The sequence below is a fragment of the Parus major genome, chromosome 6, assembly GCF_001522545.3.
Source record: "Parus major isolate Abel chromosome 6, Parus_major1.1, whole genome shotgun sequence".
NCBI classification, from domain to species: Eukaryota; Metazoa; Chordata; class Aves; order Passeriformes; family Paridae; genus Parus; species Parus major.
In genome coordinates this window covers 15894916-15918580 of record NC_031775.1, presented here as the reverse complement: position 1 = coordinate 15918580, position 23665 = coordinate 15894916, and the positions used below count along the sequence as shown (strand labels likewise).

Here is a 23665-nt window from a genome sequence, read left to right as displayed (position 1 = left end):
ATTGCACTGGATTTTTGTTTCTGGATGCAAACAAAGTTATGCTGTTTTGTGGCCTTTTATGTCTTGAATTCCAGTGGCTCTTCACATATTCTAGCTCAGCACCCAAGATCAGCTGAGAGACTTTATGGAGCAGTTGCTGTGTTTGTATCTGCTTCCTGCAGAAGCTTTTCAGAGAGATACCATGTATATAAAAGTCTAAGTGTTTTGATGACTGCCTAAGAGAAGAATCTGGCACACTGTGGCTGTAATTTTTTATTTTAGATGTGCAGCTTTTGAGAAATGCACAGATGCTAAAAGAAACTAAACCAAAAGAAAGTCGTTAATTAAAAAATAATTACTCTGTTGTGTTGAACCAAACCTGCAGTAGAACCTCAGGTTATCTCTCTGGAAATGGTGTGATTCATAATACACACTGCAGATCATGGACTTCTGAGGAGAGCAATTGCTGCATATTCAAGAGTGCTAATAAACCTTACAGACCTTCTGCTAAGTTGAATCAATCTCTGAAGCAATGTAATTTCAGCATATTTCATAGACGTAATTTTCTCTGGTGTTTTTATCCAAGTTGGAATATGACAAGACTGGAAAGTTGGGAGAGGGAAATGCCCTGTTCACTGAGTCAGTGCAGTGCCTGCATTGGTGGTGTGCTGGGTCTGTTCTTGAGCTGCAGCTTCACACAAAGAGCTGAAGTCTCTTCCTCTGTAAGCACAAAGCTGATGCTGTGGAGCTGTGTCATGCTCACTTGTCTTCCCATAAGCATCAGTTTGCATTTGTGCGCCGGGCTGTGTATCTAAAGCTCCTTTCTTCAATTCTAGAAGTAACTGGTCTGAAATTTAAACTTGCAGATGTATACTTGGGCAGACCACTGCAGATGATTAGTTCTAGGGTACAGCAGCCTGATTGTCTAGATCAGATGCATGTGTATACAAGGACAGTTTTGGGGGAGTTCGAATCAGCATCTGTCAGATAGTGATTTCTTATGGTATGGTGCATATACGTATTTGTAAGACTGCAGGCATCTAGAGTTAACCCTCATGGAGAATGCTAAATATAAAATGTGACACATGAGACAACAGTGTTCAATTCCAGAACACAGTATAAAAGTGGATGTGTTTTATGTTTGAATTTTATTCTACTTACACCAAATTAGATTAATTTGAATTAGACTCGTCTCTAAACCAGAGAAGGTGGTTAAAATGTGACTTTTGATTTTGAACTTTTTGATGACATTTTTAAGTGAATCATCTCAGATAGACTTTTAAGGAAAGGATTGAGACAAATGATAGTTTTAATCCTTGAGAAGCTTATTTTAGGATACTGTGCCTCATCATGTGCAATTTATGGCATTATTTCATAGATGAGTGAATAGTTTAAAGCAAACCTCTTGTGACTCTAGTGCAAGTAAAAAACAAGTGCCTGTAGAAAATTAAAGATTAAATAAACTGAACTATAAAATTTCTTCTTGGTAGATGTCAATGTTTAAGTACTACTGACAAGCCTGTGTTTAAAAAAACAATCAGAAGCCAAGTGAAAATGTCAGCTGAGAGATTTAACTGTGCTATATTAAATACTTCATAATTTTAACATTGTGTTTTAAAAATTTTGAAATTGTGTTTTCAAAGTCTCCTTCAGGTGAGAGGCAGATGGCCTGTTTTGGGGGTCTGCACTTGTCACCCCTGCATGCTGTTTGAGCATGTACACCTCTGCGTCAGGAGCTCAAAACCAGAAAAAATGGTGAATGACCTGACCATTGCATAATACACAATTCTTAATCCACACAAATTTTGCCATTGACATAGTTTATGCTTTGTCTAAGGGGACTTTGTGTACGGACTAACACGCTTGACAGGAGCAATTTGGCCCGAGCCCGTGCCCTCTGGAGCCTGACTGTCTGCCAGGCTCCTGCTTTTCAAACTCTTCCCTGCTTCTAGACTCAAAAGATGGTTCTTTTGCTACTAGTCCAGTTTATTCTTTAATGATGAAGAGCAACACACTTCATAATAAACATTTTCACTGTAATTAAACAAATCTTCTTTGAAGAGGTATTACTTGTTGCTATACTGTGTGGTTCATAAGGCCTAGCTATTTATATTTGTCTCAGAAACTACTTTTCTGTGTCTTCAGATGTTACATATTGGGCTGCTTGAAGTTTTAATGGTATTTGTAAAAATTATACATTGTGAATGTTTTTCTGGTTAAGGTAACAGCAACAAGCTTGTTCACCTGACTTCAACAGCAAGTATTCAATTTTGTAGGCAGGCCCAAGTTAATTTGAAGTGCCAAAGAATAAAAAGAATAAATTCTTGAATGTAACAAGACCAGGCATCTCTCAAAGTGTACCACAAGGTCCAAATTTTAGGAAAGAATTCTGCCCTTTGCAAGGATTTTTTTCTTATAAAAGAATGAATATTCTTACAAAATGAACACAAATAACTTACGGTTTTTTCTTAGAATAACAACAAATCCCAGTGGTTCAGCTGTCATAACATTATACATTGTACATTTATGAATGTGTTGAAGATTGTATCCCAACATTCAAGATAGTGACAGATAAAATTTCACTTATAAATTTGAAACAGATGGTAGCATTTAAATACAAAATTGTTTCATTCTTGTGAACATTTCAATGTCCCAAATTTAGACACAATTTCTAAATGCATGGTGCTTAAAAGAAAAAGGCATGTCTTAATGCAGTGGCTTAAAAATTGAAAGACGCTGGCTAACACAGACTATGCTTCCTTTGAAAATCCAGGGCTCAGTTTTCAAAGCGTTGTCTAGGAATTTAGCCTGCGACCCCCATTGACACTAATGGGAATTGCATAGCTAAGTCTCCATAACATCACTTTGAAAATCCATTTGTTGTACCAATGCAGAAGAATAGCATAAACTACAGGGAGACGTTCACAGTTCAAGAGATCAGTGTACACTTTGAAATACAAGACCAATGTGCATTATTCCAGTTATGTGATCAGTAGGGGAGATTCTGAAATTCACCACATTCACAAAATAAGTCACCAGGTGTAAATAAAACAAAATATTTTGCCAAGTGGCAGGCAGACTTGATAACCAGGCTAACAAGATGTTTGTCAGCAGTAATGAACACCTACTGATTAAGTGATAATTGTGTTTGGTTGGTACAATGTTATTCTACAGTTAGCAAACTCTGTCTTTTTTTCTTTCAAGCTGGATTTAGGTATCTATATTTTAAGTAGTTCTGTTGCTCCTTTGCAACCATGAAATGTTCAGAGTAAACAAGACTTGTCTTTGTCCAGTTTTGATTCTGATCCTGGTCCTTTATGTTTTGTTTTCCAATTTAGTAAGGCTTTCATGGTGTGCATGCTTTAATTAACAGGAGCATAACTTGGTAAATAATGATGGTGTGATCTTCATCATGCAGACAGTTTTTGTTGGAAATAAGTGTATACCTGTGTAAGATATGTTCTTGTATACTTGTACATGAAACCTAAGCAAAGATTTAAAAAGTGTTGTTGTTGTTGTGTAGCTGTGTTACTGCAGTGCCTATGAGTCCCAGTCATGGACCATGGCCCCATTATGCTGGGCAGAATATAAATAAGTGTTTTAACAAAAGAAAGACAGTGCTGCCTCAGAGTTCCCAAAGCAATGAGATTATAGCTCCACTGAAAGGTTAACATTATGTCAGAGATTATGAAACAGCAACGATTCTGGCTGACAGGCTTCCTTTTGAGTCCTGAAACCCATTTGTCCTTCTTAAAATAAGGTGGGGTGGGTTGGTACAGTGTGAGCTCCACAGGGTAGGAAATGTTGAGGACTGGAACATCTGTGAGTGGCTTTTGTGAGCTTACTGTGTTTAAAATGAAAAAGTCACCTTCGTGTTTGGTGCTTTTTAGCTTCAAAGCCAAATAAAAATAGTAATAATAGAAATATTATAGTGTTTGCTTTTTCTTTATCTTAGTGACTTAAATGATACATAGCTAGCAATAGTCTACTTTTTTGTAGGCCAAAAGCCATGCATCCTCAAGGAAAAAGTTGTGATATTACTTCTGTATTCTTTCCTAGGAAAAGATTGGGTGTAGCTTGCAGTTGTATATGCTTGGCACTATTCATTTCTCAGAAGAGTTCACCGTATTCTAGGCTTTGGGTTTTTTTTAATTAAAGAGGTCAAAATCCATTATATCAAAATTTCAAAGAATTTACCAATTAGCTGTAGTCTGTGATGCCCAGCAGGTGGCTTTTATACTATTAAAGGGAGATTGTTTCCATCTCTGATCAAAGCGAAAGCAAAACAAAAGAAAATATAGAATATTTTGCTGTACACAGTGCAAACCACATGCTGTGTAAATTATGTAGAAACTGTACATGAGAGACTGTTCAGTCATCCCACTTCAAAAAAAAGTTCTATATATTTTCACACTGGTCCTCACAAGGATTTCAATGGTAATGTCTAAGTCTGTTTAGTTTACTGATTAGCTGAGAAGGTTAGACAGCTTGTGATTTCCTAAAATGAAGACTTTCGAGTTTTTCTTATTTGAAAGTGAAAACGCACAACTAAGTAGATAATGAATTTACTAGAAGTGAAAATAGGAAAAGCTGAGTGTGCTGGAATGTTTCAAGATGCAAAAAAATTCCAATTTGCACTTTTCAATGAATCTAAACTTCCCCGATTTTTGCCTACTTAAAAGAATGTTTGTGACCTTTTGACCCTTTTGTTATCCCTTACTCAGAAAGGCCTTTATTCTGTAAGACTTAGGTATAAAAAAATAAAAAGAGCATTAATGGCGTAACAGTCCTTTCTGATCACCCTGTGTAAGATGTTTATGCAAAGTGTCAATAGAAGCAATTGGCCTAACAGTGTGACAACCTGCTTTGCTTGGAAATGGGCTAATCTCCTGTTTGGGTTATCCAGAGGTCAGGTAAGGATTTCTTTTTTCGCACTCCCCGTAGCGCATGGGTACATAACCTGCAAACACTACAGGGCAGAAATCAGAAGCAATTGAGCCCAAGGATGCCACAAAGCATTTTAGTTAATCCTGACCGGTTTGCTTTTCCTGACTTTTTTTTTCCCCCTCTGCCTTCTTTTAGTTTTTCCGCTCCCGGTCCCATCCCAGAGAGTCTGCTTGAGCATATAACACATAGTGATGACAGGGACTCTACCAATTTCATTATTTGCTGCTTCGCTGTGTTGGCTTTTCTTTTTCTTTTTTTCTTTTTTTTTTTTTTTTCTTTTTTTTTTTTTTTTCTTTCCAAACAGGCATCATCCCACTCTTTTTTGAAGTTCACGTGGAAACCTACTTTAAATCTCAGTTTTTGAGGGCTGCCCCCTTTGCCCTGTCACAGCAGGCTGGAACTCAATAAGAGCTCAGGCAAGCGTAGCGGGCCGGGCAATGGGCCTTGGCGGGCTGCACGCTGTGAACTCCTGCCTCACTGAATCAGCTTCTGTGTGTTTTTATAACTGCCTTTTTTTTCCCTGTTAATTATGCCCCAAGGCTGTGGAAAGACAGCATTTATCTGTTTCAACAGACTAAGCAGCAAGTGTTCTGACATGTTTATCAGGCAAATTGTACCTGACAAAAGGTAATTACACATGCAATCAAGTCCAGAAGTAACTGGGTGATTAGGGGTTAATAAACTGTTTAGCATAAGAAATATTCAGCTTGTGAGCAAAGGAGAGTGGGCCAGAACTGACATAACTGACAGTGATATATTAAAAGAATTACTTTTCTTTGTATGGAATATTTGACTTTACTGAAAGGTAAATAGGAAATTAAACACACAACTGGGTTTTATCTCCTGCTCCTGAATCACTGGTGCCATTTGTACAACCAAAGCTATTTGCTGATGCTCATGCTGCTTCAGAAGAGGTTCCAACTTGCACCATTCCAACTTGCCCTAAGGTACCTTGATAATTTAGTATTAGGATTTTTTTAGTATAACCAGCACAGTGTTTAATGGACACTGCCCCCATTTCCATCAGTAAAGCTCACGTCTCCTATTCCTGTCTGTTGCTGTGTTCACTCGGTGCGAAGCAAGTTCCCAAAGTTGCGTTCTCTTCCAAGATTATTCCTGACAGTTGCCCAAAAGTAAAAAGGAAAGGGCATCTGTATGATATCTGAGGATGTGACAAGAGGCTCAAACAGCACTGAAAGGACCGGATGATCAATTCCAGCAGTTCCCAGTGCACAAAATTCTCACATAATTACAAGATGGCCTAAATACAGGACTATGGCTGAGCTGCTCTGAACTTTAGGTAATACAATACAAAGCTTTAGTGAGCAATGATGAAGAGTAATTTCTATTCAAATATGGCCATATCACCTAGATACTGGCAAAACTTAGAGTACTAACTTTGAAGAATAGGTGCAAGTACTCTATTTGAAATCAGAATTCTGTCCCTAAAAGTTTAAGATCTTTCATATCAGTTTAAGATCCCTCATAGCATCAATATTATAATGTTTTGTGTTAGCTAGCAAGGTCTTACAGTCGGAGGTCTTTTACCAAAACATAGCTTAGTATCTTTTAAAATAAGTCTTCAAATTAAAAATAGCAGTGTTGTCTGTATAATGTCAGAAATTACTATAAACTTTTACATAAGTACATATAAACATCACCTTTTCCAAGTGATGTTTGTTTCTACAGAGAGACCTAATGTTAGACATAAAAGGCATTTAGAAAATACCTGCACATGAAGGGAAAATTACAAAATCAAAGCACTGTAGAGCATAATTCAAAATAAAAGTGCAGTGCAGCAACCAGAGGCTTAAGTTACCTATAATGTTAGAAGTATGTATGTGACTAATAATGTAATGGTTTGGGAAAGCAACACTGTTGCACGTACAGCCAAAGAAACATGCTGCTCTCTGATCACCAGCTTTGATGGTTCCAAGATGTTGGCTAAAGCTTCCCCTTATATCACACCTATAGAAGAGGCAAAATCCTCTAAATAAGGTGGAAGTGTGGACTGTTATCCTGTAAATGTAAGTAAGTTGACAATATATAGGATGTTCTGTGTGGTGTACAGGAAAGCAGGAAAAGCTAAAGCTTGTTGTTTTGTTTTTTTTGCTGTGTTCCTCTTTTTTTTTTTTTTTTTTACATAATGACTCAGACACACGCACATCTCTTACATCTCTGCAAATTGTTCCTAGTCAGAAGGGAATAATTGCTCCTTGCTCCTAGGGAAGCATATTCAGCTTCATTATAAAATACTCAGGTATAGTATTGCCTGTCTGAGCTTACTCTTATTTTTCATGGTTATTATGGGATAAAGAGCACAGCTGTGCCATTGTTCTTGGGTAGCAGAGTACATATATTTAGTTTATTTGGTGCTTTACAGTGTTTTGGCTGCATGATAAGCTGGTTCTGACTGAACACCCTTGGGTGGCTCCTTAGGTGGGGGCTGAGTAGCTTTCTCAGCCAAAATGGGCTGTGCTGCCTCCAGACTGAGTAGTGAGAGAGACTGCCTTTCTGTCTGAAGTTTTTTCCATATGTGTTAACTTAGGAAAGATGAATGTGCAAAATAAACATTTTTCCTATTGTCATTTCAAGGCAAGCTGTGCACAGTCTAACCTTGAAAGAGTCACAGCCAGGTGCACCAGTATGATGTGATACATTCTATGGCCATTGACTGTTTTTTGAGTCTGGGAAATACTTATTGCCAGGACCTACTGTTTGCCAGCATTTGTCTTTTGACAGTGTATGCCAGTGTGGAGCATTTCTTGTTAGATAATACATCTCATTTTCAGTTTCTGTCTCAGCAATAGTGAAAGCTGTAATAGATAAAGTAGTAGTAGGGAAATGTTGCTTTAACTTGGCCTTTAATCATTTTTGATCCTAGATGCTGCAGTAAAAACTACTGTCACAGAACAAGCAAACTGTCCTGTGCTTCATATACATCACATGCTTGTGGCCAAGACAGTCCCACTTTTTATATATCAGGGAGAGGAATTAAAATTATTGATTTAAATGGGGCACACATTTGTGTAGCAAAAGATGGTGTAAATCAGAAAGGAACAGAGCAGCAGAAAGTGGGACGAATTGGTGAGTAGCACCTCTGCATTGTTGCTGCGGGATTGAAGGTGAATTCAGTGTTGTGTTGTGCTCAAGTGAAGCTTTGCATGAATGGGTTGAAGTTATTTCCCACCCATGTGGTGGTCCTGGGGCCAGTGAGTCATTTTTGCTAGACTGTCCTCTCTGCCACTGGCTGCTTGCCAACTTTATCCCCTCACAAAGCGCCTGTATTGGCTGTGCACCCACCGAGCCTGGGTGCCAGGGCAGATGCAGGTGATAGGAACGGCCAGGACATAGATCCCAAGTGCTGCACACCAGGCAGCTCTTGCCCACCCCACAGCATGCAGTACTTGCTGTCAAAGCCCACTGCATACGGCAGTATGCAACAGTGCAGAACTGCAGCTGTGAGTGGGACAAAATGCACAATGCATAGTCATGCACAGCAGCAGTCTGATTTCCAGCAGTGTCTGCAGCTCCCTGCCACATTTAATCCAGAACCAGGACATGATTGTCACATTGCAGCTCCTGAGCAAATGCACAGAAGGAGGGAAGGGGCTGTTGACTGAGTGGCATGTGTCATTTGATTGCATGTCTGAACCTTTGAGCTACCTGCCGCATGTCATGACAGCTGCTTGAACTTAAGAGATTTATTAACATGAGGTTGGTTGTGTGCAGCTCTTTGACCATGCATGGTGCAGGGAAGAAGCTCTGGGTACATCCCCCTTGCCAATCTCTTTGGGTGTTCATTCTTTAGGGCCAGGACTGTCTGGGAGTGCACAGAATATACTTCATATATGATATACTTTTTTACCTCCTGTTGGAAAAACAACAGACTTCATGGTCTGTTTAGAGCCCTACATGCTTCCTATGTTTGGCCAGGTGACAAATGAGATGTAATCTTCGAGTAATCACTATGACAGAGATTTCCCAGAGCTGTGGCACAATCAGTTGAGTCAACCATTGAAAGCATCATATGAAACTCACTCATGCACTATTGTCAGGGAAGTTTCTTTGAACTTGTCAGCACTGTAATCGTGTCAGTCGTCAGTGGCTTTGGGCCACACATTGCTAGCAGGATACCTTTAGATACCTTTCACCCATATGAGCTTCAGGGTTATTTAGGATTTACCCAGAATCCTCAATTTCAGTAGTACAATAGGGGTAAGAAATGAAATCTTTCACCTTGGACTCACTGAATACAACTGCAGGAATGTTGGTCGATCCTTAAGGACTGTGTCCCATGTGGAGCCCATGACAAGTAGCACTGTAAGTAGCAGTAAGATAGTAATGACCAGATTATATAGTTTGGGTTCCTGACAGCTTTATCCTCACAGCTTGTCTTGTGTATGTGCCTGTCCTATCTTTCCACTCTTTTGGTTGTGCTTTAAAATACCTCTGTGGGCACTGGGCACCACAAACTGTGTTACGCAGGTAATAACAAGTGATGAGTAATATGCAGTAGCAACTGAGGCTGTGAGTTTCACAACTGATGCTAATTTCTGAGTTGTCAAGCCTTCCCAAGTCTGTTTGCTTGGTGACTGAAGGCATGTTCTCAGCAACTCAGTAAAATTTGTGGTGTCCATCTTGAGAAAGGGCTTTGTGGGAAAGAACCATTTGAATTTGACCTTGGTGGTTATCATGGATATCTGGTCAGCAGAGAATGAAATAGCCTCCTTGGGTTTTAGATACTTTCACCCCTTTGAGATAGTTAAATGTAAAATGTAAATGTCACTGAGGTTTGTAAGGGTCCCTGAAGGTCTTCGGGATGACCGAGCAGTAGGTGTGTCAGAGGTCCATTATAATACCAGGAAATGTTGCTACCTAGTCCTAAAAGACTGCACTACAAATAAGGAAAGAGTAATTAATTAGAAAATTATGTATTTAAATTAGACCCTATATTTGAAAGTAACATTATAGAGTGGTTTGGAAGTGGAAAAATTTGCAAAAGGGAGGCATAGAAATTTGAACCTGGGAGGACTAGATGTATCCTTTTATTCTGTAAATAAATTGATTATTATTATATTGTTATAATTCTGGTCACGAGCATTGCTGGACATCTCTGATGGTTTATTGGGCTGAGAAATTTGAGGAAGGCAAGGTTCTCTGGGGTGCAGTCCTCCTCTTAGTGTAGCCTGAGAAGTCAGAGGAGCGGGTGCCTGCTGCAGTTCTGCCTGTGGGAGTAGGGGCTGCTACTTTTGTGTCCCAGCTGTAACAGCTCTGGTCTTCCTTAGCAGAAGCAAATGTTTGAAGTGAAGAGGGTTCTTCCTTGAAATAGCAAAATGGTGTGACTTGCAGTATTCTGTTACATTTTTTTAAGTGGTTTTGTTACACAAAATCCTGTTGCAGCCCACCTTTCCAGCATTACTGATTCAGCAGCTCTGCAGGCAAGCAGGGCTCTAGGTTACACTGAGGACCCAGCTCAGTGGAGCAGCCACAGGCACTACACGCTGGGGCAAAGTGTTGTTAATGGTTCCCAACGCTTATTTTAACAGTAGTTTTGGCTAACACGGGACAGCCTGAGAACAAGCCCTCGTTAGCCCTCAGCAGCAGGACAAGGCCCGGCACCAGACGCAGGGGGAAGCTGAGGCGCCCCGCCATTGACGTCAATGGCAGTGGGGCCCGCTGGCCCGCAGGTAGCCGTGGGAAAGGCATCCCCGAGCGGGGCTGCCTGTGCCCTGGCCCCTGGCAGCCTGGGCAGGGTGCCCAGCGGTGCCTGGCCTGCACCCCGTGATGGTGGAGGGGGAATTAGGCTTTGAGGGCTGTGAGAGGGTGCTGGCTGCTGAAGGTTCGGCATTGCGTCTGATTGTAAAAGCAGGCTGTTTTTTTTGTTGAACAGCAGCTCTGAGAGCATGAGTCAAAGACCTGATTTGAAACTGCAGCCAAGTGTAGGACTGTGCTTGGAGACTTTTTGTTCCTCCACTGAAGTGATTGGGTTTGTTTGGGCCAGAAGTGTGCCCCGGGCTTGGCACTGAGTTTCAGGGATCAGTCACAATGGAGAGTGCAGCCAGAAGGTGTTTAATTCACTTAGTTGAGACTACCTGAACCTCTCATTTAAATTACTTTGAGAAGCAACAGACAGGAGCATCCCTGTCTTGCTCCCCACGGTAAAGCAAGTTCCCAAATACTAAAACGTGAAGCCATTAGCATTCCCTCTTGGGGCCAAACCTGCACAGCCGCCTGCCTGCACACTGAGGGAGGTGTGAGACATTAAAGAAGGAAATGGGCAGGTGAAGGGGGAGTGTTGGCCGGGCTCGGCGAGGGGCTGCGCCCGGCCTCTCTGCAGAGCCGCCCCACACTCCCTCATCCGTCTCTCCCCCCCGCAGCTCCTGGACCTCTTCATGGTGTGGGACTGGTCCACCTACCTGGCTGACTACGGGCAGGCCACCTCCAAGTATCTGCGGGTCAACCCCAGCACGGCCCTCACGCTCCTGGAGAAGTAAGTGCGGGGGCCGGGGCCGGAGCTGCCGGCGCTGGGATGCAAAGCGGCGCCGGAGCCGGAGCCGCCCTGCCGGGAGCGGCGGGGCCGGGGCCGCGGGAGCAGCCAGCGGCTGCCCGAATTGCCGCTCTAGGGAAGGGAGACGCTGAGCTTTGGCCGTAGTGAAGCCGGTGCGAGGTTTCGGCCGGCCTGGCGGGCGGGCAGGGAGGGCAGGGTGAGCAGGGCACGTTACCGGCAGCCCGGTACCAACCTGCTTGTAAAAACCGCATCAAAGCGCGCTGCGGTTTAAATACGCTTTCTAACAGTGTTTTCTCTCCTCTCCTGCCCGCGATGAAAATGTCTTTTGCAGAGTTCACAGAGGGTACGTATCGCCTATATTGTTACAAAATATTGTTTCTCTAACTTCCTTAATTTCCGGAATTTCGTTGTTGTATCTGTTGGTACGGGAAATCAGCAATATATATGCCCGTTTCTGACGGTGAACAAAACTCACCCATTCGCCGAGTCTGAATTTACCGTAGAAGCAGATGATACTAACGGGTTTTCTGACTTGCTTCCCTCCTAAGGCAATTGGTAGGATCGGGGTCCTGCTGAAGGGGTATTTGCTTAATTCTTACAGGTTATTTGTGAAGTAGTATTTGATAAAACGAATTCTGCATTGCAGAAGTTTAATTTAAGAACACATAGTGAACAGGTTTTGTAATCTTCCAGTTCTTATTAGTGGAAAGATCAAAAGAGGAACACTAGTAAACCAATCAAAATAGTTGATCTTTCCTTTTCAATTTGTGTTTCTAATGTGTTTGTCATTTACTTTTTTATTTCTCTAGAATGAAAGACTCCAGCAAAAAGAACAACATTTTTGCTCAGTTCAGGAAGAATGACCGTGACAAGCAGAAGCTAATAGAGACTGTAGTAAAGCAACTTAGGAGTTTAGTGAATGGTATGTCCCAGCACACATAGGCCTCTTAAATCGACAGTATCTCATCACACCGAGGTGTTTCTTAGCCACTATTTCTACTAAGCAAATGGTGATACCAGTTAGGACTTTTGTTTGACAGAGAAAAAGAAAAATGCAGTAGATGGATTGTACATGTAGTCTTCAACAAGCAATTCTTTGTACGTATTTTTAATGGATCGAATACTATTTTGTATATTGTAAACAAATGGTGAAAAATGAGGTTGTACAATAAAAACCAGCGCAATTGTATTGTACATGGAACAGCTGAACTGTAAATATGTTATTTAAATAGCTGCAGATATGGTGTCCAAAATTTTGCTCAGATTAGGAATTATTTGAGAAATGATCCCTTAGTTGCTGTTTTCTGGTTGAATCCTAATTTAATGTTTTTAAGCATTGAGATACTTGTGTTTCAGATGCCGCCTGTTGTTTTCCTGCATTAAATGTATATTAGCCTTAAAGTGATTGGACATAATTTTGTATACCAGGTTTTGTAGTCTGGAGGTATGAAAAAGTCTTCTGATTTTTAGTACCTTTGAAAACTACCTGAGAACTAGATATCTATTTAGCATTAGGACTTAGGCTTTGTTCTCCAAAAGGGTTTAATCTCGAAGTTGTAATGTAAATAACCATTTGAGTTCTTTATAATGTGACACGTTGTTGTTTCGTTTGGTTTTGTTCCTCAGGGTTACTATTTCTAACTGTACTTTCGTAAGATCTCGGGTTCTTTATCCCAGGTTGCAGTAAGGAATAGGTTTGCCGCTGTTGGTTTTGTGCCGCATCTGTTTGTTAGTTTGCGCTTTCTCCTGCCAGCCCCATCCCAGCGATTAGCATTTTGTCCCACTACCAGTCTTTGCACTGTCCCCTCCTGGCTGTTTTAGACACTAAGAGAATGTCTAACAAATACAAACCAAATGGAACGTGTAAAAATAATGTACATTTTCGCTGTATTTTTAAGTTATTGACGGTCTAAATACAGTAATATAAACCTCACCCGTATTCCTGTTTAATTTCACACACCGGAGCACGCTCGGAGCCGGTTTTGCGGGACCCGTGCAGGTCCCCACTCATGGGTGATTTCCCCCCGGGGAAGGCGGCCGGGGATCCGCGCGGCCCCGACGGCGGGGTGCGGGCCGGGAGCACTGCAGGCCCTCCCCGACTGCCGCTGCAGGCCGGGAAGCCGGGGGGCAGTGAGGCTTGCCGAGCAGGGCTGGGACGCTCCCTGGTCGGGGAAGCCCGGTACGGGACTCGCTACCTGGGCAGGCTGGCCCGAGGGGGCGCCGGGAGCTCCCGGCGGGGCGGAGATGGTGCCCCGCTCCCAGGGGCGGCCGTCCCGCCTCCAGCTGGGGCGCCCCGAGGGGTGGGCGGGGGCGGGAGGGGGCGCCGGGCCCTCAGCCCCGGGGGCTGCCCGGCCGCCGCCCCGAGCCCCTCGGCCGCTGTCCCCGGCCCTCCCGCGCCAATCACCGCACTTGGCCGCGCTGCTTAAATATGCAGCGGATACGTCATCTCCGAAGGTGGATCGGGCGTAAGTGGCCAATATCTATATAAATGTGGCCGAGGGGCGAACCGGCAGCAGGAGGCGAGCGGGGCCGGGCGGGCAGCAGCCGGCAGGGCCCGTCGCGCAGCGCCCGTAGCCGAGTCGGGGGGCGCCGGCCCCCCGTGCCTGACAGCCGCCTCCGCCCGCCCCGTCCCCGCCGCCGGAGGAGGATGCCGGCCGGGCTCTCCTGGCCCGAGGCGGCGGCGCTGGTGCTGCTGGCCCTGGCGCTGCTGGTCACCCTGTGCCGGCACCTGTGGGCGCTGCGCTGGAGCCTCAGCCGGGACCGCGCCAGCGCCCTGCCCCTGCCCAAGGGCTCCATGGGCTGGCCCTTCTTCGGGGAGACTCTGCACTGGCTGCTCCAGGTAAGGCGCCGAGAGACGGAACGGGTCGGGGTGGGAAGGGGCTGTCGGGAGCCACGGGCTGACCCGCAGCTCGTCCCCAGGGCCCCCGCTTCCACAGCTCTCGGCGGGAGAAGTACGGAAACGTCTTCAAGACCCACCTCCTGGGCCGGCCCGTGGTGCGGGTGACGGGTGCTGAGAACATCCGCAAGATCCTGCTGGGTGAGCACACGCTGGTCAGCACACAGTGGCCCCAAAGCACCCAGATCATCCTGGGCTCCCATACTCTGCTCAGCTCCACTGGCGACCTGCACCGCCAGCGCCGCAAGGTGAGCCTCACAGCCACCCGACAGGTCATACAGCCCAGGCGGCACCTCCGGCCCAGAACTGGGCCTCGGTGGTATGCGTGCTCCCCCTACTTTAACTACCTGCCTCTTTTCCCCCCTTCTCCTCCTAGATCTTGGCCAGAGTCTTCAGCCGTGCCGCCCTTGAGAGCTACCTGCCGCGGATCCAGAAGGTTGTGAGCTGGGAGCTGCGGGGCTGGTGCATGGAGCCAGGCTCTATCGCAGTTTATTCCTCCGCTAAAACCTTAACTTTCCGCATTGCAGCTCGGATTCTGCTGGGGCTTCGCCTGGACGAAAAGCAGTTCAAGGATCTGGCCAAAACTTTTGAACAGCTGGTGGAGAACCTCTTCTCCCTGCCCCTCAACCTACCCTTCAGTGGGCTGCGCAAGGTACTGCTGCCTGGACTATTCCTTCTGCCCTGGCGGCACAGACCCCCTGTCCCTAGGCCCACCAATGATGGGCCAGGACATCTGCAACATCCTATTCTAGGTCTGAGGGCTTGGTATCTTATCTACCCCAGCCATTTCCCCTTCTTTCTGCAGTTCTCACCTGTTCCTGCCTGGCTTCCAACACCTCTGGACACTGGCTCCAGCTCATTGTACAGCACAGGGCTCCTCTTCTCTTTCATCCCATATGTTGCCTCTGGGGAGTTCATCATGTCTGACCCTGTCCCATCTTACCCCATCTGAACTCATGTCAGCCCATGGCCGAGGAGTGTGTGGGCATAAACACAAAAACAGGTGGGCACAGCACACCTCACTTTAGCACCTCCTCTTGCAACTCAGGCAGGCTGAGGACTTTAAGACCCTCTTATGGTCCTCGGTCCCTTGTGGTCCGGCAGCCTAGAGACAACTCAGGGAGAGAGCCTCTTTCAACCTGCAGTTTCTTCCCTGCTGCTCTGCCCCTCTTTGCCTGCCTCTCCACACTCCTGCTCTAGGTATAGATCCTGTATACCATTCTTCATCTCACATTCCTCCCTCCTCTGGCTTTGTGTGCTCCACCCTTACCACAGCTGAAGTCTTCTGTCAACTTTAGCCTGGTCTTCCCTCACCTCGTATTTCCAGTGTGAGCTCTGCCCTGTTGGATCACCTTACCCAGACAGTCCAAGTTCTCCCCCAGCCTCTCTGCTACTCTTCATCAAAGCTCTTATTTTCCCTGTCCAGTTTGTCTTTGCAGGTTGTTACCAGTATGAGCTTTCATCCCTCCTTCCCTATCCTTCCCTTCCCTCTTTCAGGTCAGCCAAAGCCTGCCTGGTCCCAGATCAATATCTTTATCTTGCCTTTCGGTCTTCTTGTCTTTCTCCTCACTCCCTGCCCAGTTTACTTTGTCCAGTCCTTCGCACCTCAAATCTAAGCCTTTGTATCTTCTTCCCAACATCTGGTCATGGCCATTTTTAATTTCAAACTTCTGGTCCTTCTGGCTTTTGCGGGAGACATTTTGATAGAGAGTTGTACACTCTGTGACTCCATCCATCCCACTTCGCAAAGACATTGTTGGTCACTTGACTTGCTGAAATCTTACATGAAAGTTTTGGTGCACTGGAGTGCAACACACCTGAAAATGAGCTGACTGTGATTAATCTGTCTTTATCCACTATATACTTGTAAAACCATTCATGCCTTGCTGTCTGGACTCAGTTTTTTTGTTACCTTTTCTTGTCCCTTGGGATAAGCTTCTTTTGGACCTGACCCAATTATAGGTTTGCTCAGAGCAGATGCCGCTGAATTTGGTAGCATGGGTTTACTGCTGTCTTTTCCTCCCACATAGTTTATTGGGATTTTGTTGCATTTGATTCACAACAGCAAGGCAACAGAATGTGCAGCATTTTCCCCCAAAACTGCTGCCTCTTGCAAGGCTCTGAGGCTGGGCAGCAGATAAAACAATTCTTGCTGTTACAGGTCCTGGGATAAAGGATTGCTACACTTGGGTACCCTTGGTCTCTCTAGAGAGGGGGGCAGTTCCCAAGGTTCTCCTGAACTGTGTGTGCCTCTCGCAGGGAATCAAAGCACGGGACATGCTACATAAGTTTATGGAGAAGGCTATACAGGAAAAACTGCAGAGAAACAACCCAGAAGACCATAGTGATGCTCTGGATTTCATAATGAACGGTGCCAAGGAGCATGGCAAAGAACTCACCATGCAGGAGCTAAAGGTAAGGAGAACCTCTGCCTTGCAGTGCCACTCGTGACTCAGTGTCTGTTTGAGATGGGCTGAAGGCCAGGAGAAGGCTTGTGTGGGGACCACCACCAGCTGCTGGCTCCTGTGCCCCTCTTACCAGCAGTGGGGACACCAGCTCCTGTACAAGTGAGGGAGCTTGCACTTGGCACACTCTAAAGCTCTTGTAGTCTTGTGTCGCTTTGCATTAAAAGGAACCTTTTTAAAAGGGAATGGATGTCCCTTCTACCTTTCCTCTTCATGGGCACCAGCCTTGAGCCTGATGTAGGATGCTGGTAGGGTTATGTGGCTGTGTTAAGGCTCTGCACATCTGTGCACTCAGTAACCTCCAGGACACTCTCTTGGAAATATTTAGAGCTATTTGTGTGCTTCTCAAACACAGCCCAGCACCCAGCCTAGGGCAGGGTGTTGATCCCATCACTGGACTCCTCAGGGCTGTGAGCCCAGGAATTTCTGAGGTGATAAATCAGAATGGGTCCAGGAATGGAACAACTGATTCCAGGTCAATCACTATCACCTCCTCATTCATCAGATCATGTAGCCTGTGGATTGCTATGATGAAATATGGTACATGACTGTGACACAGAGATGAACCCAGTAGTCTTTACTAAGCCAAAACCACCAAGTGAATGTGACGAGTATTTTGCCAAAGATCTTGGGGAAAAAAAAATTGTCATTAGTACTGCATCCTTCATAGTTCCAGGTCACTTGCTATCAGTGAATGATAGATAAGATTGCATTTATATAACAAGTTTTGAAGCAGTTTTGCATAGGTACAGCAGCTGGATGTGGTTTTAAAGTATTTGAATATAGTTTAAAGGTAGTTTTACTATTTATAAAAGTATTTCAGGATAACTATCCAAAGACTAATATTTTATAATATTTTGTAAAAATGCAATCTCTAAATCTAAAATATTTGAAAAACTTTGAGCAACTATTAGATAGAATTAGAACTAGCATATATTCCTAAATAAATTTCATTGTAATTATTTATTACATTATTTAGTCTAACGTTTTATTATAACGTAATTTTTTAAAAATTGACATATTCAAAATATGATTGATTAAGATTAATTAATCTCTGTTAATAGTCACATGAATATTAAGCAAGAATAATTTCACAATCTCTTATCATGTCCCTGGCTCTGACCACAAATGGAATGAGGAGATATTAAATGTAACATGGACTGAGTAACATGGCAGTGACCTTGGGCCAGCTGATTCAAATTTTAATACATTCATATGTTGTTCTGCACCATTAGGGTTGGAAATTTTATGTATTTAACAAAATTACTTGCAAACTGAACTGCCTATGCTTGCAATTATGGCAGTATTCTCCACCCTAATGAAACAGTAGTAGAGGTCTAATTTAATGAAACAGTTTAATTGGATAAAAAGTCCAAAGCTGTCTCAGAGTTGTGGATATATGTCTTTGAGAGACCCTCCAGACACTGGCACAAACTAGTCACTAATTTGCTTTTTGTTCAAATGATCTGGAAAGACAGTCTTCCCAGAAATTTTCCAAAATACACTGTGATTTGTCCTGCTGCCATGAACTCATCAGGGCCCTTGAAATGTAAAGCTCATTAAAAATATACTGCTTTGCCAACAATACTGTTTTAAAATATTTTAAACCTTGGGAAGATTTTAAAAAACCCCATCCTGCATAATAATGCTGTCACTTGCTGGGTGTAATGCTGCCTGTTCTGCCTCTCAGGACAGGGACAGTACTGCTGAAGAAGCTTGAGAATATCCTGCCTTTTAGTCACTGGTTCTGTTGGCCTCATAGAAGCAGGGAGGGAAAGTTGTGACAGCAGCTGTGACACAACTTTTGCAGCAGCACTGTCAGAGGTTGATGAAAAGAACATAAGGGCTGTTATTTCAAACCTAAGAGCTTGCCCTAAATTCCTTGCATGCTATTGAAATGTCTTGGGGTTTAATTGCATGTGGTGGAACTGAGAGGTTTCTTTTCATCTGGGTCTGCTACCTTGTGAATGTAAAAATGCCTGCTAATGCCTGCAGGAGGTGTGATAGGGATTGACAGGGATCTGTTGTTCCAGGGGTTTTATTTCAGCTGAAAGATACCCTTGAGGGCTGCACTTTGGCCAAAGCATCTAGTCCAGCCAATATATGGCACTAGGGATGTTAGCAAAAAGTCATCTTTGTTATATTATCCTTAACTTTACCAGACTTGAATCCAAGTACCTTCAGTCTTCAAGTGTTCTTATTTGTGTTTATGGCTTCATCTCTCTGGAGATGGAACACAACTGGAACCAGTTGTGTCAGAACCATTTAAAGTCCAGACACAGTCACGTGAGAAGAAACTGCTCTGTGTCCCTGGGGGATTTTGCTCCTCTTTGCCCCTGGGCTGAAGCAATTAGTGCTCTATAATACCAGTCAGTTCCAAGCCTCCCAGGGGAACTTCTGCCTTCAGTTTCTCCTTGCCTTTTGTCTCTGGCCTCAGCAATCCCAGCGCTGTGCTATGGAGCCACTGGCACCTTCAGATGGTGCTGTAGGTTTGAGGGTTATGTTTGCTGTCAGAGATGTGTCATGCCATGGACCACCTCTGGGCAACCCTTAACTTCAGGAAAACCATTTGCAGAAGTTGATCAGAGGGTGCTGCCAAAAGACCCCAGCAACCTGGCATGTGCTGTTCCATATAGACCCTGCAGACACAAAGGCTGGGAGGCTGCAAGGGGCCCCTGACCTTGGACAAGGCACATATTACAGATTTGACTGTGCTGTGGTCCATGTATCTGAGCTGGTTAACTTCCTAATTTGTTATGGATACATCAGCTGTGGAGCTAATGGGAACTCTGCTGTGCTTCAGACTGTACATCTTGAAAAGCAAGCAAGTCCATTGCCTGGTGTGTGCTCCCTGCTGGCTACAGCACTTCCCAGGCTGACCCACTCTAGTATAGAGGCCTTTATGCTTTTGCCTCTTGCCTTGAGTACCTTCCCAGATCAGATCAGTCATAACTGGAGATGGATGAAATGCAACCCATTTTAGCTGACAGCACATTAAGTATTTGTGCATAAACCACTGCCCATATTCACTGCCTGGGCAGAAAAGTAAAAGCTGGGTACAAAGGTGAACTGGCAGATGAAGATAAAAAGCATAATACTTGAAATGGACTTCATTCCATGTGCTATAATGTATGCTAAAGTGCTGCCTTAAAATTGGTAAATCTTGTGAAGAAAGCTCAGAAGAGCTAGATTGGAGGTAATGTATACTCATCCCAGCTGTGGTTCTGCATCAGACACTTTGCAAGTGGATGTACAGTTCATAAGGAAATGCTTTGGTCCCTGCCAACCCAAGATGGGTGCAGGTTTGGGGGTCAGAGTGGGGGCCAAGGCCTTCTGCACAGCAGCAAAACCTGCAAAAGATGAGAGCAGTCTGAGACACAAGCACTTTGAAATGTTATTCAAACTTGGCATTTTCATTCCTCTCCCAGGAATCAGCAATTGAGCTCATATTTGCTGCCTTTTTCACCACGGCTAGTGCTAGCACGTCTCTGATCCTCCTGCTATTGAAGCATCCCTCAGTGATTGAAAAAATAAGGCAGGAGCTGATATCCCATGAGTTGTACCAGCAGAGTCAGTGCTGCCCTGCAGGACCCTGCCTGGACACCCTGACCATCCAGACCAGGGATAGAGAAAAACCATTTTCCCACTCTGTGGCCAAAGACGTTCTCAAGGACCAGAGCCAGCCCCTGGCCCCAGTGGAGGAAGATTCCCTCCAGTCCAGTGCCGTGCTGGAGCCCACTGTCCCCCGGAGCAACTCCTGCACTGGCCCCCAGCTCCCGGCACCACCAAGGCAAAGCTGTCACTGTGCCTCAGACATCAGCCTGGAGAAGCTGAGCCGCCTGCGCTACCTGGACTGTGTGATTAAGGAGGTGCTGCGGGTGCTGCCCCCGGTCTCTGGAGGCTACAGGACGGCACTGCAGACTTTTGAGCTCGATGTAAGTACCTCATACTGTGGCAGGCTGCTAAACAGCTGCTGCCTGCTGTTGTGTGCGAGTACCCTGTGTCCAGCACAATGGTGGTGCTTGGTGGTGTAGCTCAAGGGGAAGCGTTACCCAGCAACCTCCCAGTTGGGCTGGGGAGAAATGGAACTGCAGAGCAGGTGGGCAGTGCAGTGGGGCTGTCCCCAGGCACCCTCTGCTCACCCTCCAGTAGCACAGGTATGTAACAGTCCTTTCCTCCCTCTTCTCTCCCTTTCCCAGGGTTACCAGATCCCCAAAGGCTGGAGCGTCATGTACAGCATCCGTGACACACATGAGACAGCTGCTGTCTACCAGAGCCCCCCCAGCAGCTTTGACCCAGACCGCTTCGGTGCTGGCCGGCCGGAGGCTGCAGGCCGGTTCCACTACATCCCCTTCGGTGGAGGGGCACGGAGCTGCATTGGAAAGGAGCTGGCACAGACCATCCTCAAGCTGCTGGCCATTGAGCTGGTCAGCACAGCCCGCTGGGAGCTGGCCACCCCTGGCTATCCCACTATGCAGACCGTGCCCATCGTGCACCCTGTCGATGATGGGCTGCAGCTCTACTTCCACCCCTTGCAGCCCAGCCAAGGCCATGAGGCCTGAGCCAGGGATGCCCTGCTCCCCTCAGCCCTGGAACCAATGCCCCTCCACAGCTGCCAGGAGCAGGTCTCTGCTGCCCCAGGCTGGCTATGCTACTGGATCACTGCTGAACAAAACCTTAAAGGTCTTTCTATTTTTTCTCTCCTGGTGTACAGGCTGGTAGGGTGTGCAGGGTGCTGTAGCAGGGCATCCCACTCCTGAGCACTGGGGCAAAACCTGCTGAAGCTGCTGACAGGGTGCATATGCCATGGGGGCTCAGTCAGCCCCTGCCCCATTTGGCCCCCCAGCTACCAGGGATGGGGAGCAAAACTCCCAAACCCATAGCTAAGACTCCCAGGTTTATCTCCTGTAGGTGTGTTATAGGAGAGGCAGGACAAACATCTTGCACACTGTAGCTTTTTAGATGGTAAAAGAGAGAAGGTGGGGGGCTCTGCAGGAAAACACAAGCCAGAGTTGCCCAATCCATGGCATCAGCTCTAGCTAGAATAATAGGGTGTAAAGTGGTTTTTATTGTAAATATTTAATCTCATTCATGCACTTCCCATTACAGCTGGCACAAAGAGGATATCTCTCATTTATCCACTAGCAGTAGCTGTGTATGTTGTGCTTGAGCACTGTGCTGCTGCTTGGGGTCTGTAATGAAGCCCCCTCTGAGGTCCCCCCCAGGATATTATCCCCAGCCACAGCCTGCCCATGGGATTGGACTGAAGCAGGGGAGGGGGCTCTGGGGAGCAAATGTTTGGAAAACAGGCATTTCTGAATACATCTGATTTGTGGTAGAAAGTTCCTTGTTCTGATGATGCTGTTCACATTGCAGAGGGGACATTTGCAAGGTGACACAGGCCCTGTGATAGCTGGCTGGCTGGCCAGACTGACTGTCACCTCATCAGCCCAGCTCTGCCAGGGAAAGTATCAGGACAGCAGCTCCATGCGTCCATCCAGGCGGTGGTACCTGAGGCTAAAAGTGGGTGCTGAAGGCACCCTTTTAGATGGCTTTTGAGTACCTCCACAGGGTATTTCTTTCCCATGTAAAATAAAATTGAGTCCTGTTGTTTGTGTACTGAGAACAGAGCCATGGTCCTTGATCCATGATGACATGTTTACACATTTCTTTCAGCTTCACTTCTACTCCCCACTGTCACGCATTCTGTGTGAATGCAGTGGGAAAACAATCATCCTTGTCCCTCCAGAGCATCCCATGCCTGGTAGTGTCATGTGCTCTGTGCGAAGAACCAGCTTGGCCTGTGAGGGCCAAAACATGGCATGAAGACAGCGTCCCTTTGGAAAGGCTCTGGGGAGCTCTCCAATCTCCTGAAACTCTTATCATCATCCTGCTTCAGTGCTAGAGATGGCCTTGCCCTGGCCAGTCTCCCTTGCCTGTCTGTGCTGGGGCACTGCAGCAAGGCATGTGCTATCCTTAACTGTTGGAGGGCTCTGCAGTGACCACCACGCTACCTCAGGCAGAAACCTGGCTCCCAAATGTGACAGGTCAAATCTGGAAGAGGTTGAACTGCAGGGCTGAGTTAAGTGCTATTGGCAAGTCGACCCTGTAGTGAACCAGAGCCTTTGGCCCTCCTGACCTTGTCCTGAAAGGTGAATCTTTTTGCCTATCAGAGGTGAAATCAGTAGATGGTGGCTGCAAGTGGCAATGACTAACTTTAATTAGCAGGAGCTACTGGCTGACTGAGACTGCAGGAGATTCAGGGTCTCGCTGTGGACAGGGCTGGGTCTGCAGTGTCCAGCAACCAGTGCAGGAAGGTCAGGGCTCCTGCAGCAGCGCACTTAAAAATTACCCTGAGCACCAACAAGCCCGCTGAAAAATGTAACATGAATCTAGTTAAAAAAAAGAAAAAAAAAAGAAACAAAAAGAAATTGATAAACTGATTTTGTTTGCAGATAAACACGAGCATTTACAAATGAAGTGTAATAATTGTTACTTGTAATCAAAGTTTGTTCATATTAGGCTGTTAATTTCTTGACCCCCTTCCAAGATGTTTTTAATTATCCCTTTCACTCTTTACCATTTGATTCTTTTCAAGCCGATGGCTGGGGAATACACAGCTGGGGAGATAATAAAGCCTTCCTGTGGCAATTATCGGTGCTCAGGCCACCGTATCTCGTTATTTTGATAGACAGTGAACTTGGCGCGGTTGCCGGCCGGGTTCACTCAGATGTCACGGTCCGTGTTGTAGGTCACAAGCAGGTCAGCGCCCGGCAAGGGGAGAGCGCCGGGTCAGGGCGCGGCCGCCGCTCCCGGCCAGCGCCGGCCGGGCCCCGCGGAGCCGCCCCAGGCCCGCGGCGAACCCCG

General features: G+C 45.6%; 2 protein-coding genes across 7 annotated transcripts in view; both read left to right on the top strand.

The window, feature by feature from the left end:
• EXOC6 (exocyst complex component 6) overlaps positions 1-13370 on the top strand; it is an 89760-nt gene extending 76390 nt beyond the window's left edge. For 4 of the 6 annotated variants that reach the window (XM_015632735.3, XM_015632737.3, XM_015632739.3 and 1 more), the window contains 3 exons: positions 11307-11419; positions 11769-11780; positions 12247-13370. In XM_015632735.3, coding sequence (XP_015488221.1) covers positions 11307-11419; positions 11769-11780; positions 12247-12379 — 258 coding nt within the window. In that variant the 3' untranslated portion in view covers positions 12380-13370. The other 2 variants (XR_001522505.3, XM_015632741.3) reach the window with 2 other exon arrangements.
• A 714-nt stretch (positions 13371-14084) lies between these two features.
• LOC107206529 (cytochrome P450 26C1) lies at positions 14085-23626 on the top strand. The gene is made up of 6 exons (XM_015632422.3): positions 14085-14276; positions 14357-14581; positions 14710-14985; positions 16593-16748; positions 20227-20733; positions 20998-23626. The coding sequence occupies exons 1-6, from the start codon at positions 14085-14087 to the stop codon at positions 21358-21360; spliced, it is 1719 nt and encodes a 572-aa protein (XP_015487908.1). The 3' UTR covers positions 21361-23626.
• The last annotated feature ends 39 nt before the right edge of the window (positions 23627-23665 follow it).

Coding starts and splice junctions, on each gene's coding strand:
- LOC107206529 (XM_015632422.3), top strand. CDS start 14,085: ATGCCGGCCGGGCTCTCCTGGCCCGAGGCGGCGGCGCTGGTGCTGCTG. Junction 14,582..14,709: donor TGCACCGCCAGCGCCGCAAG/GTGAGCCTCACA, acceptor TTCTCCTCCTAG/ATCTTGGCCAGAGTCTTCAG. Junction 14,986..16,592: donor CCTTCAGTGGGCTGCGCAAG/GTACTGCTGCCT, acceptor TGCCTCTCGCAG/GGAATCAAAGCACGGGACAT.